The sequence below is a fragment of the Protopterus annectens genome, chromosome 4.part1, assembly GCF_019279795.1.
Source record: "Protopterus annectens isolate FY-2018-M chromosome 4.part1, PAN1.0, whole genome shotgun sequence".
Taxonomy (NCBI): Eukaryota; Metazoa; Chordata; order Ceratodontiformes; family Protopteridae; genus Protopterus; species Protopterus annectens.
The window spans coordinates 835,316,026-835,330,900 of NC_056734.1; the positions used below are offsets into that span (position 1 = coordinate 835,316,026).

The window sequence follows — 14,875 nt, forward strand, 5'->3', positions numbered from 1 at the left end:
GTAATCGCAATGTTTCCAGATACTTTTCTGAATAGTGTATGTTCTTGTTCTCCTTTAGTTCCTTGATGTTCCAAGGTGTGTGTGTGTGTGTGTGTGTGTGTGTGTGTGTGTGTGTGTGTGTGTGTGTGTGTGTGTGTGTGTGTGTGTGTGTGTGTCAAAATATAAGATTTTAGACTCAGCTACTCAAATCAATAATTTTTCCAAGTTTTTCTGAAGTTTACATATCATTCTTTTTTTCATTCCAAAAACTTTTGACTTTCTCATCACTATCTATTCTCATTAACTGTAGCCACTTTACCAAACTAAGGGCATCCAACAAAGTCAGCTTGTTTTCAATCCCGAGTTTTCCAACACAACTCCAGAAATGTTGGAGTGAGTCAACAAGCTTTCGTCATTACTATATAGACTAATTCTGTAAGTCCCAGACTTTGTCCACTCTACCATACCTCTGCAGCATAGGTCAACATTGGATTTATTTTTGTTTTTACAGCCCTTGGAGGCACTATTTGTATACTATTCCCAGGATGGTATCTATTTTTGAGAGAGCACAGCATATTTTATTTTACTCAAGTCTACATCATCCACAATTACTTGAGAACACAACACCAAAACAGACAAGGTATGGGTCGACTTCTTTACTGTCCCCACTAAACCTTAATCTTTACTTTGTACTCCTATGAAGGTAGGCTCCGTGACTTGTTTGACCTATAACAAGATATTATACAAGATGGGGATGTTCTCTGCTATGTAATGATTTTCTAGGGGATACTATTTTGGTCCACTAATAAGTGAATAATGCTCATGGTTTTGAAAGCTTTTCTGAAAAAATATATGCAGATGAAAAAAAAAAAAAAAAGACAGAGGAATCACTTTACCAGATTATAAATGGAAATGTGTTACAGTATCAGTGAAATAAAAGAACAGTTCTGGGATAAGACAGTTAAGGAGTGGAATGAGCTAACATTTCCCAAACACAAGAATAATATTGTAACCTTTACAGAAGATTTGATGAGGGAATAAGGGGTAGAATAAAAATACTGCAGTGCAGTAAGTACTGTAAGCACAGCAGAAGTCTTCCTTATTAAAAATTCTGAGTCATTAGCAGCAGCCTGAATAAAATATTCTATTTAAGTTCTGTTTGGTGCCCATGGCAAGAAAGCTACAAGAAAAATGTAATGCATGGTACACTAAATTCCACTTCTCCTATAAGGCAGAAAATAAAGTCAGAAATGAAGCACCTCTCTCCACATTGCAAAAGACATACAAAAGTAATAAATGCTCATTTAATGCTCTACTACATAACCAACATTGCAAACAGAAACAAACTAATTCATTGACACATAATAAAAGTCAATGTACAACAGTTCAGTACAAATCTCAAGAGATACAATTCTTTTTCTGGCAGTTTAATGTCCAAGGTTAAAGGCTTAATTGAATTTTCCCAATGTACTATATGGCAATGTGAAATCCTGAGTTCCTGCAAAATAACCACGTTTTTTGCTCATCCATTCAGTATGTTTAGTCATTTAATCCAGTTAAAGATCACAATGAGGCAGAACCTGTCCTAAAAGGAAATGCTGGCTTTCTTCGTGCTCACCATATATCACTAAATACAGCATTCAAAAAAAGAAATCCGTGGTATCCCTTGAAGTCTCAGAAAAAAACAGTATGCAACCTATACTGGGTCCAAAACAAACCAAAAATAAACTTTGCAGTGTGGAGGGTGTGATGTTCACTTCCTGAATTAAGTTATGCACTTAGTTCACTTAATAAAAATCGAACTGTAAAATACATGCTACATGATAATCAAATAGAAAATAGTAGGTGGTCCACAGCTGAGTTAAAAAGTTTGCATGTTTCAATAAAGGATATTCAACTGTGGATTACCTACTATTTTCTATTTGATTATCTTGTAGCATGTATTTTACAGTTCGATTTTTATTACGTGAACTAAGTGCATAACACAATTCACGAAGTGAACATCACACCCTCCACACTGCAAAGTTTCTTCTTGCTTTGTTTAAATGCAGCATTCAGATGAAAGAGTTCAAAAGCTTTTTTTGCTATTTGATATTCCGTACGATTCTTCGACAGTGGCTCGTTTTCATTTCCTCCAACGCTTTTTCCAGCTGATGAATAATATGGATCAACGTTGCAGGATCTGTCTGCAAAATTTTACTGTTTTTATCTCCATTCTGATCAAGGTGCAGTTTCAAGATCATGACTGGCTTAATCTGCTGTCTTAGAGCTCTGTTAGCAAGCTAGTAAACAGAAGCAAAAAAATGTCACAGACTAGAAACTATACATACAAATGATACATTCAAAAACATCTATTCCACTGGCAATTAAAAAAAGCCACAATTTGAAAATACACCATGAAAATAACCTCCATATTGTGAGACTGTTAAAGTTCATATCACAACAGGTCAGGCATTTAAAAGGCAATGCTACACAGGTAGACAGATGGGTAAAACTACGCACAGACAGACTATGATTGTACAAGATTAAGAGGTGGAGTTATTTATTCCAGCACCAAAATCTGCAAAATTTAGACAGTTATACCTCTTGCTCCTTTCAGTTTATAGGCGATTACTAGGCTAATGATTCCAAACAATTTTTTTAAGCCAAACCATGGTTCCTTAAGTAAGGATCAAACTTTGAACCTTGTGTCCGTAAAGGCAAACACCTTAACCATTATGTCACCTTGACAACCCCCCCTTTTTTATTCCATTACTTTTACTGATGTTCAACTTTCTATCACTATCTAGAGAGAAAAAAAGCCAAGAAAAAATAAACTAATAAAGAAAAATAACGAGTGTAGTGGCAGCGAAGAGAATTTATTAACAGATAAATAAAATAATATTTTAAAGCGCTTTTTCGTCAGCATAAGGCATTTAAAAACATTTGAAATTGAGTACCAATTACTACGTAAAATGCTGAACCTCCTTCTCATTCTATTTAAAGAGACATACTCAATACATTAGAATGTCATTATAAATACGTAAAACAAAATAACAAATGCAAAGCAACTCATGTTAATGGGAAAAGCAACAATATTAAATAGTAAATATGTAATTTATAATATCCAGAATGATTATTTATGCATATATATTTATAATTAGTAACCATTAACTGAACATATATAGTCTAATAGTAAAAAACATAAGTGAACCCACTGACTCATTATTGTAGTCATGAAAAAAATAATGATGTGATAAAATAATAAACATAATTAACGACCCTAAAACATTAAAATCATCTCTTAAGACTGTTCAATTTTAACAAACTTGAAATTGAACATGAATCATTAATTCCTGGATAACTATATGCACTTAACCTAACCTGCCAAACTATCTAGAGAAACCCTGCCATCTCGTTAGTTCTTTCTGTGCAGTACACCTGTGTGAGCCCATTCCATTCAAAATTGCAATACATTATCTTTAACTCTGGCATTTCTGTAATGGATGTACATTGTCTTCAATGATCATTGCAGGACGAGTGGATACAATACATTACAATATATCCAGTATGCATGCAAGCACAAAGCATATTGGATATATTGTAATGTATTGCACAGTTGGGTCCTGGCCACTTTCTTCTTTGTGGGGTGCATCCTTGTGGTAAGGAAAAACTGTGCAAAACTACTTGAAGTATTCAGTATGGCAAGGTAATGCATGATCCATACTTGCATTTTCTTTAATGACTCTAGACACCTCTACCAAGTCTCTGGATGTACTATGCATTCGCAGAAAGTTTCTCTGTTAGACTTGGTTCAGTCTATACATTTCAGTTGGAACCACCAAAACAGTGCAATAGCAGTGCAAATATCAACAAAAAAAACATGAAAGCATTATCAAAGGTGTTGACAAAACAAATCAGTTTTAATGATGGCAAGTGTTTCTGTCCATTTAATACAAAACTTCATCAGAACATACAACCAATACATAATCATTTAACTAGAAGCAAATCACATGACCACAAATTATCACATGACATTCAACTGCTTAGCATCATTAAAACTGATCATATTTTCAACAACTATGGCAATGTTTACATGGTTTTTGGTCGATATTTGCACAACTATTGTACTTTTTTGGTGGGTCCAAGTTTTCATTAAGCACAGTATTTCCAGGATAACATCTCTACACTGGAGTAGTGTTGTTGACTAACAATCTTTTGCAAACTGTAGGAGATTTAATGTTGCTGGATTGACAGCTTAATTGTGGGACTTCCTTGGTGGGGCTTAGTACACAATCCAACAAAACAAAGAATTTGAACAATGATGGACTTGCATCCAGATTTGACTATGAGATCCTTCTAGAACAAGATGCTATTGTCCAGCTTCATTCCAAGTGGCCTGTTAATTTGTCTTCCTCTCTGTCATGCATGTCCTTAAAATCATAGTTTCAGAACCCTACAGTATATAATGCAATGGGTGTTAACTCAAAGTAGGTTAACTTTTCAACTGAACAACTTTGAAAAAAAAAAAAGTAAATATAGGAACTTGCAACTAGAAAATACTAATTTTAAAGAATGTATTAAGAATAAAAGGATTCCAAAGAGATTACGGTTTTAGAAATATCCCTGAACTGCATAAAAATCTTATATAGTTAGCTGACTGAGGAGGATGTGAACTCATGGAACTTTTGATTAAAAACAATCCCAAAAAAATGGAGTGGTTTAGTCAGATTTCGACACTTGACAATTCTATCAGAAATGATCTGCTGTTTGAGCATACTAAATATTCAGGGGTTTTCAAGTGGGTGGAAACTAGCTGTCAAAATATTACTAATATCCAACCGAAAAAAAAAAATCGATAGGGATAAGTACGACTACGACAACTATAAAGCTTATCCCATGCCTTATGGAGTTAATATTAACACAGGCTTTGTAAACAATGAATTTTCTCAAACTGATTCTGAGGATGAAAGGAATGATGGATGACCCTTTGGAGTTCCAGCTATTATGATGTTCAGACAGGATATCCCAATGGAACTCAAACAATAACTCACTGAATACTGGTAAATATTTCATGGGAAACTGTTATTAGCCTTTGAGAAGGTTTATGATAGAACTTGTATATGTATAAACTTTGACTGATAAACAAATGTACACAAACGTACAGAGTTTAACAAGCTTTACACTAGTTCGGTTTATGAGCCTTGCATAAAAACATTTAAGGATTTCAATTTTTTTAACCACAGTGTCTTCAACATTAATGATACTTATTTTAGACTTTCAACATGGTTTCAAATTTTTAGCAAATAGGCCTTTGATGCTGGGGCTGTTTTGCTTCAACTAAGACTTTTTACAAGAAAAATAAATCTGAGAATATTTATTAAAGAACAAAGAATAAAATATGGATGGTACCAAGGTTATGACATTTTAAAGAAAGGGGACTTTGATGGTGATGTATATAAACATGTATTTCATGACATTAGAAGTTAACATTGCCTACAAACAGATTGTCTTATGTTTGAGCGATATGGTGTTACGAAAAACATGTGCCTCTTGATTTATGCAACATTTTTTTAAATATGGACAAACCTCTGATGCCTAATTTCATTGGTATACCCAAAGTGCATTCAAGCATAGAAGATCCCCCTTTGTGTCCCATTGTTGATGCAGGGCGTTCAATTACCCAACCTATGGCAGTTTCTGAGACATAAAATTAAAACCTTTTTATGAACACGATTAGCTGCTAAAAGATTCTTAGCATTTCCTAACTTGCCTGACTAATGAATTGTGCAAATCTGACAGTTTAATGGTGATCATAGATGTTGTGGATTATGGTGTAGAGAAGTTTTCTGATGTTTTATGTTGCTGCAATTTTTTTATCTGCCACTGACATAAATGTTTTGGTGACATTTACTGAAGTAGTATTGAAAAATAATTACAGATACTATGATGGGGAGTTTTGCCCAAAAGTATTGTGTGTTGCATGCACCCCAATATTTGCAAATATAGTATGTATTTTTCGGATGAGAAGTACATTTTTAACTTTGACTTTGAGTAGTATTAAATCATACAAAATATTAGAATTATATATTTAGTATATGAAACAAACTGAATAAGAATTAATTAGATTTATTGAATATATAAATAAAAATATTTTTTTAAATTTACTTATGAGTTCTCTAAGGATTCAGTGTTGAATATTAGGATGGACAACATAGCAAAAACATTTATTTCTAACATATACTAAAAACAAACTTTCAAACAATTTAAATTTATGAGCTGCCATTCATACAGTTAAAAGAAAGGTATAATTAAAGGCCAGATGATAAGACTAGCAAGGATGGTGTCAGACTATGATGAACTTTTAAGAGAGCTGAAAAAGGAAGATAATTTTTTTTTTTAATGTGGCTACCCTGAATATTAGCCGAGGTACTTAAAGAAGTAATGTCTAAAAGAATGACAGGAATTTTCTGTTACTTGAGAGATCAGAAACACCCTTGAAACACACTGTAACAATTATACTATTAAACCCACTATGGTCTTAACTTATAATAGTCAAAGTTGGTCAATTAAAGGTATTAATGGAAACTGGAGATTTTATGAATTATGAAAATATACTTGATTACATCAGTGAATGTCCAAATTTTATTTATTCAAAATGAGGAAACATTAAAAATATTTTGGAGTCAGGCAAGGCTAGGAAATTACACAATAAGAAGGAGCAAAGGACGAGACTCCTAAATGTGGTACTTGTAATGAATGTATTTAAATTTCAGGTAGTACCTCAACCACATTAAGGATAAAAGTTAGAAGAAAATGAAACATGAAAGGTTATTACACTTGCAACAGCTTTGGGACTGTATATATTGCCATTTGTAAAGCATGTGATGCATTTTATATAGGAAGGACTGAAAGCACTCAAGGAGACACTTTTACAAACATCACCTACAACATTATATTACGATGCTGGGAAGAAAAATAGTATAAACAATTATTGCAGCAGCTGTGCCTCTATATCGGAATGTTTCCGGGCTTGAATGAATGTTTATTCATCCATTTTTCTTTATTTACCTTAATTTGTTAAATACTTCACTACTCTAACACAACCAAGCATGTTTGAGACATTTTACGTGCCAGTGCTAGTCAGTGCCTAATTTAAGGAATCAAGTTATCTGGCTTTTTTTTTGTATGTTACTTATTTTTGTCCCTCTCTCTACCCTCCACAGTTGATTTTTAATTCTGTACAGCCTACAAATGCAAAGTCGCCCACAGTATTTATGAACTACTTAACTCACACAAATGTATTGCTGTTAGAGTGGCTGTTAAGTGCTCAACATAGGAAGCACATAACAATTTGTGGAATGGCTGGTGTGTACATGCAAGATGTCATCAGACTTTGGAGCAACAAATTTGCTGAAAAAGAATGGCTTCTAATGGGGAGCCATCTTCTATAGGAGATGGCTAGTGGCTGCCTTCCTATCCCTCCTGATTTCCAGAAGGTCTGTTCCCAGACAGAGTATCTTAAGATCACAACCCTAATCTACACCAGCTACATGGTAACAGCATAGATTTCAAGCAACATGCCACTTTCTCTCCATAAAAGTTAGCGTTCGCAGGCATTTGACCAGACAATTATCTTTAGCTCTAAAAAACTGCTGTTTGTGGCATTTTAACCCTCTGGCTTTCTTAGTTGCCTTTTATCTCTTAAGTTCATAGGCAAGTACTAGGCTATCTGCTTGAGGGCATTTATAAGCCTAGCCAGAGTGGGTCGGCTTTCGCCGCCCCATTGATTAATTAACTGAGCCTCTGTCAAGCAGAGCCAATGAAGTGATCCCAGGGGTGTATTTTCTGTTACCCATCCACTCGTCAAGGTTTCTCTTGAAGAGTGTTAGTGAGGGGCTCTGCCTAATGTAGTTAGGAATTTTGTTCCAAAGCATGGGGAGTCTCTGACAGGAATCTATCCCTCCAGCATGTTCTATTTATTGTTGTGGCTAGGTTTAGCTCACTAGAGCGCATGGCTCGCAGTGACTTGAATTTCTTTAGGTGGAGCATGTCCACCAATTCTGAGTTGGAAATGGCTTTGTAAATCAGGCAGAGATCACCTCTGAGTAAGCGATATGCCACAGTTTTTTCAGTCGGGCTGCAAAGGACATATGTTTGAGGCCAGTAATCCTCTTGGTGAGGTACTTTTGTGGTCTTTCCAGCTGTTGGAAGTGTCTTGTGAGGTACATCCCAAATGGGGCATTGTAGTCTATAATGGGTCTGATGAGTGACGAGTAGAGGGGCACTATAATCTCTATTTCTAGATGTGAACCCTTTAGTAATTAGATGGGCCACAGAGAAGGATTTCCTAACTACTTTAGCAATATGATTGTTAAAGGAGAGATTACTATCTTCCTGCGTCCTCAGATCTCTTATTACCTCTTCGGTATTAAGGTGGCTACCACCTATGTGGTAATTCGTGGGTGCTTTGTTTTTCCCAAATGGGATGACTATCCATTTTTTGGCATTTAGCTTGAGGCCATGACTGACACCAGGTGTCCGTCTCAGTAAGGTCCTTTTGGAGGGTTTCCGTGTCAGACGGATTGTCAATTATGGCTCCCAGTTTGCAGTCATCGGCGAACTTGGTTAGCCATAGTCCTCCTGTGTTTGCCTGTACTTCTGAGAAGTATATGCCGAACACTAGGGGTCCCAGGACCGAGCCTTGCGGGACACCACTTGTGACTGGTTTAGAGTCGGACCTGGAGCCCGCTATTCTTACCGTGTGAGTCCTGTCTGTAAGCCAGTTGACAACCCATTTTATGAAGTAGGGGTTTATGTTCAGGCTGGTGAGTTTTTCTGTAATACCCGAGTGGGGAATGGTGCCGAAAGCCTTGGTGAGGTCACGGTAGGCTGTGTGAACCACCTTTCCCTCGTCTATGGCCTTGGTGACTGTCTTGAAGAAGTCAACCACGTTTAGTAGGCATGAGCTGCCCTTAACAAAGCCAAACTGGGTCGAGTCAAGTGTTTGGAGGTTCCCAATGTCTTTGTTAATGAGTTCCATTATGATGCGCTCCATAGCCTTGCGAACCAGGCTTATGGGGAGATAGTTACAAGGGTCAGTTGTGGCCCCTCCTTTGTGGAGCGGAATAACCGTTGCTGTGCGCCATTCTATGGGCATGTAGCCTGTGGAGAGGCTGAGGCTGAACAGCGTGTTTAGATGGGGGGGGGGTTATTTCATGCTGTAGTTCATGCAAAATGCAGCCTGGGACACCATCTGGCCCAATTGACGCTGTGTTTGTGGCTTTTGAAAGGGCTGTTTTCACCTGCGAGTTTGTGATTTCTGGGACACTACACTTTTCCGGTATTGTTGTGGGCCCTTTTGGGGGTGAGGGGGGGTGAAGTTTGCAATGAATCCATCTTCCAGGATGTTGGCAATATCAGTAGGTTCAGTATTTTTGTTCTATTTTGCACTAACTCAGTGCAAATCTGTGAGTTGCCACTCAGATTCTTAACATAGCTAAAGAAGGCTTTGTGGTTATCTTTTGAATCTTTGGCTATTTTACTTTTGAAGTTAGCCTTAGATGATTTTATGAGGGACCTTAGTTTCTTACTGATACAGATCATGGATGTCTTTCCTTCTTGGGATTTGCTTTTTTTCTGAACTAGTTTCCTCCTTCTACTGTATAGCCTGTTTATGGCAGGGGTCCACCAGACTGGTTTCCTTCTCTTAGAGGAGCGAGTCTTGGTTTTGCTAGGGATGGCACGATCCATGCATCCTTGTAGGTGCTCATAGAGTGCATTTGTAAAGGTTTCTGCATCTTGGGCAGCGTTATCCTTTAGCATGGGGGCTGTGAAACTTACCACCTCTGTCTTACGAAAGGCAAAGTTTGCTTTAGAAAAGTTTTTTTACTGTGGTTTCCTTAGTTGGGGGGTGGTGGTGGGGTGTGGACATCCAGAGTGATTAGTTTATAGTCTGATCTAACCAGTGACAGGTTGACTTCTGGTGTGGAACACCTGTCGCCCATGTTGGTGATGACCAGGTCCAATATGTTTTCACCTCTGGTAGGAGAGTTTACCAGCTGATCCAGGGCATTTGAGTTGATGAATTCCAGGAAGCGCAGGGCCTGGGAGTTTGTACACGAGTAGTTTTCCCAGTTAATGGTAGGGTAATGGAAATCCCACAACATCAGGGTGTTCGGTAGGACCTTCATGTTTTCCAGTGTCTCCAGAAAGGTGGAGTGGTGGTCCTGGGTCATGGAGAGTGATCTGTAGCAGGCCACAATTTGCATTGCAGATTTGCCCAATGTTAGTTGCACATGGATGATCTCAAAGGTATCATGCTGCGCCACTTACCTGGAGGTGTAGGTATCCTTGATGAATATGGATACATCCCCTCCTCTTGTATCTACTTCTGGTAGGCATCTACTCTGCTAATCCCTGCACAAACTCCTCCCAGCAAATTGCACTGGTTAGTCTGGATGACGACTTTTTTTCCCAGTGCCAAGTTAAAAACTCTGTTCCCCAATCCAGAGCAAGCCAGGTCCAATTTGTTATGATCTACGTGCCTCCATGAGCAAAGTGGTGCTTTTCTAAACTGTGGCAAGCATCTGTTAGTTTGTCATGCACACACTGATAAGCACTTAAGCTCTAAATAAATGCAATTACAACATCCGCTGTACTAAAGGCCAATCAGTAACTGATGATCACACCCCCTTGTACTTTGTGCATAGGGCGGCTGTTCCCCCGCCCTACCCAGACTATGCTACTAATGGTACCAGTACCCAGTGCTGTCTTTGGCAAAAACTTCACATCTTAGTATTATTTAATGGGAAGGGGTATGTGGCACACAATTAAATTGCACCTTTGCTGCACTCCATGAAGGTACAAATTTCAACTGTTAGAAATGTATTAGTACTTTAAAGGAAGAAGACCCTGTAGAACATTTTACTTTCTCCCCAGCAGGTACTTGAGCTATGGCCAAGGGCTTCAGGCAGTTTACAATTCTAAGAAGGCCAGGATTCATTTTTGCAGTACAAATGTAGGAGGAACATTATACAAACATGAACTTATAACTTTTCTTCTAGTCTAGTGACACAAAATATCTGCTGCTCAGTAACACTTTGTTGCCACCTGCTGGCAGCCTGTAGCCAATCTAGAAAGCCTCCACAATTAAGGAAAATACTACTACCGGGCTAATAATAAAAAATACTCTGGGCTACTCACCTTTGCTGGCTGACATGTTGTCAGGGAAGGCATTAATGAGTATACCCCAGTCTAATCCCTCTAGTATCAGCTGCATCCAATCAACATGAACCTTATTCATCACTACCCAAAAAACAAATGTACACTTTGTGTGCGCAAATTAAAGGAAAAATGTTTTCATAACGCATTTAGTGTAGATAAGACAGTACCTGGACATCGAGCCTCCATTCCAGGTTGTGGTAGCGAGGAAGACTAGGTGACAGTTCCTTTAAAATATTTCTTATCTCCTTCCTGTTGCTAAGGTACAACTGGAGCAGAAGTGCATTAAGTTCTTCTGGGAATCCCAGCGTCAGAACAGAGTCCTGAAAATCAACTTCTGAAATCTGAAAAAACACATTAAGCTTTAAAGTTTGCTGATGCTAACAATTTGAATTTCTCACTAAACAAACATGCTCCTACTACTAGTAGGCAATTTATTAATCTGCGTTACAGTTTGTGTGTACAGTTTTTTCTCTGCAGTGCAAATAGTAAGATGATAATCTGAGGGAGCAGAATGCAGGCTAAACAGCATTCTCAAAAAAGTGAAACAAACCTGTTTTCAGCGTCTTACCACTGGAAGACAGCCAGAGCACTTGCAGGGTAGAGTCAAACAGTGATGCAAGGTGTCCTGCAGCAGCATTCTACAAGGACATAGACCTCCAAAAGAAATATTCCTCAGCCGATGGCCTAGTCGGAACATGGGTTGCTTTGCTTCAAAGTGCATTCAAAAGCTAGTGTACTTCAAAACCTATATCTTTAAGGGGTACTCGGCATGTGTCCCATGATACCTTTATAAAAACATGTTTGCAATTTATTTTTACTCTCTCAAATGTTAATCTGCTTGCCACATCTCATTTTTTGGTACATATTTCACACACACACACACACACACACACACACACACACACACACACACACACACACACAAAGACATGTGCCCATATATGGATTCCAGACATTCTGCTAAACAGCAATTTCTTTGAAAGCATTTCCTGTGGGTTCTACACACTGAATGCACGCTTTGTTGATTCCATTTTATATAGAGTGGAAGAAGATCAAAAGTTTTTTTTTTTTCTGGCAAGTGGGCTGATGTTGGTTTGAGCATGAAAGCTTGTGTGCAATGTTAGACTAAGGGTATATGAGGGGATACGTTTTGTGGTGGTGAACTTGTGTGACTGTACATTGGTTATGGTTAGGTAACTGAAAACTCAGTGGTCCAGAAAGTCGGGACCCCTTTTTTTGTCTGCTGCATCATTGTTCTTGCTCTAACCCTAAACATGTGTTAGTCCACAACTTCACCTCCATCGCTGTGACACTTACCACGTCATCCAATGAAAACTTTGTTATTCATCAATTTTTTTTTCCAACAACAGAACTAAGAAAAACATCCTCAGCAGTTTACAAGACTTCTCTAATAGTGTTCCTACTTCTCAGTGGACCAGACAAAAGAGCACCATCCAAAAACAACAGAACTACAATGAGTTTGCCTGATAAGAGTCCCTGTTACTCTTTGTTAGAAACACAGACTGGATATGAAAGGGTAAAACAATGAGAAGCATACCATTAACTTTGAACTCTCTGTTAGGAGGTACATTAAGCCTTCCACACCATGCTGGACAGTTTCTGCACTGACATTTAGTTTTCCTGCAAGGAAGAACATACTAATTTTAGCAAGTACTACTGAAGTTATAGAAACATACTGTAGTTAGTAAGACCCTATAAAACATAATGTCTCAGTTAACTGCCTAATGTTAATCAACCTGAAAAAAAAAATAACGCACATTCTCCCCCTGTTCACTAGACACATCTTGCTAGATATAGTTCACATTTTCAGCATCTTATACGCTGCTCAAACCAATCTGTGGCAAAACAGTAACGTGTCACATGAACACAGATCATACTAAACAAGTAACAAAAATAATGAAGAAAAAAGTAATGCAAACAGTGAAGTATAAACAGCTTACAGCAAACTCTGATTTGACAGACACAACAAGTCTGTCCTTGAAAGAAAAGTTCATCATATCACACTGCTGGGACAGTATGATGGGAAAAAAATGAGAAAAAGAAGGCCTCTTTTTCAACCCACCTAAAACTTTATACACCAGAACTTTAAACTGCTGCTATGGTCAGAAAATGAAGATGATGATAATTAATATTAATATGTATATATATATATATATATATATATATATATATATATATATATATATATATATATATATATATATAAAATGTGTGTGTGTATACGTACATGTAAATGACAGCATCAACCAAAACTGAATTGTGAACTGCAGAAGGGAAATCTATGTCCCATTTGTGCATATGCACCTAACAACTACTTTGAATATTCAGCCTTCTTAGGAGTTGGTAAGGAGCCTGATAGGGTACCTCTTACTGGTGTAGTTCTTATATTTATGAGAGAATGATTGGGAAGAAATGTTTGCTGATATGAACCCATGTAGTGAATTGTTTTGACTGCTATATTACTGACAGTCAAATCCATTACAAACACAAATGTTTATGCACAATGACGGTCAAAACTATGCTTGGTATCAGAACATCTTAGGCCAGATGTCAATGACCAAATCTATGGTAATGTCAATACATGAGGCTGCACATTCTGTATGAAAGCGATTGCTGGATTTGGAGAAATCATCTTGCAATGTACTTCAGAATGTCTTATGGGGAGTTTTACAACAGTACACAGTCCTATGACCCACTGCCATGTACTATTCTGTTTTTGAGGAGTGAGAGTGGTACTCATCTGTCCTCTTATTTTCATCGACTAGGTATCAAGATGCAGCCAAATTCTGAAGAACATCCAGCTTGAGGGTTGCATCTTTAATGCTCACAAATGACAATAGCCTCTTAGCTTTAGCTGACTGATCCCCACTGTGTAATGGGCTGATCCACTATTGTGTCCCAAGCCACTCAGATAAAAATCAGCACCTCCAAATCCAAGGTCAGGAATCCCTACTGAAAAGCAGTAAGGTGCACTCTCCAAGTGACAGAGGGAGCATCTACCTCAGGAGGAGGAGGAGTTTAAGTATCTTGGGGTGCTGTTTACAACAGAGGACAGGATCTCGAGAGACTCACCAGTACACTGGTGGAGCAATCAGCTGGTGCAGGCAATGTATCAAACCGTGTAGATGAGTAAGACTTTAGTCACAAAAAAGAGACTCTCAACTTACCAATCAGGCTATGTCCCCAACCTTAAATACAGTCAGGAACCTTGGATAGCAGCAAAAAAAACAAAACAGTGAATACTAGTGAGAGTAATGAGGCTCTTTCACAAAGAAGATGGGCACACTATCGATGATAAAATGAGACAGTCAGCAATCTGAGAGGAAATCAGAGTACAAACACTGCTCCTCCACGTTCAGAAAGTCAGATTAGGGGGTTTCAGCACTTTGCAAGGATACTCCATGGGCACCTCCCATTGGAGGACTGCCAGGGCAAAGCCAACAGGCATGAATCTATGGAGCAGAAACAGGACACATTAGAGGGATGACATCTCCTATGGCTTGCCTGGGGATACCAAAGGGCGAAACAGAAACTGCCACTATGAATGGGGAAGTCTGTTCTACCCTACTCAGCTTACTACCACTACAAACTTCACTCAGAAAAGTGAATTAGAAATAGTGGTGACAATGAATAATTTGTACTACCCCAAAATTGCCTAAAAAGGTGGCTA

The 14,875-nt window shown here is 38.0% G+C and overlaps 1 protein-coding gene across 1 annotated transcript in view; it reads right to left on the reverse strand.

Moving 5' to 3' along the window:
- Window positions 1-1,945: 1,945 nt before the first annotated feature.
- COMMD2 (COMM domain containing 2) overlaps window positions 1,946-14,875 on the reverse strand; it is a 37,462-nt gene continuing 24,532 nt past the window's right edge. The window contains exons 3-5 of the mRNA XM_044070611.1: window positions 12,743-12,825; window positions 11,352-11,525; window positions 1,946-2,261 (exon numbers count right to left, since the gene is read on the reverse strand). Coding sequence (XP_043926546.1) covers window positions 2,064-2,261; window positions 11,352-11,525; window positions 12,743-12,825 — 455 coding nt within the window. The 3' untranslated portion in view covers window positions 1,946-2,063. The remainder of the gene's footprint in view (window positions 2,262-11,351; window positions 11,526-12,742; window positions 12,826-14,875) is intronic.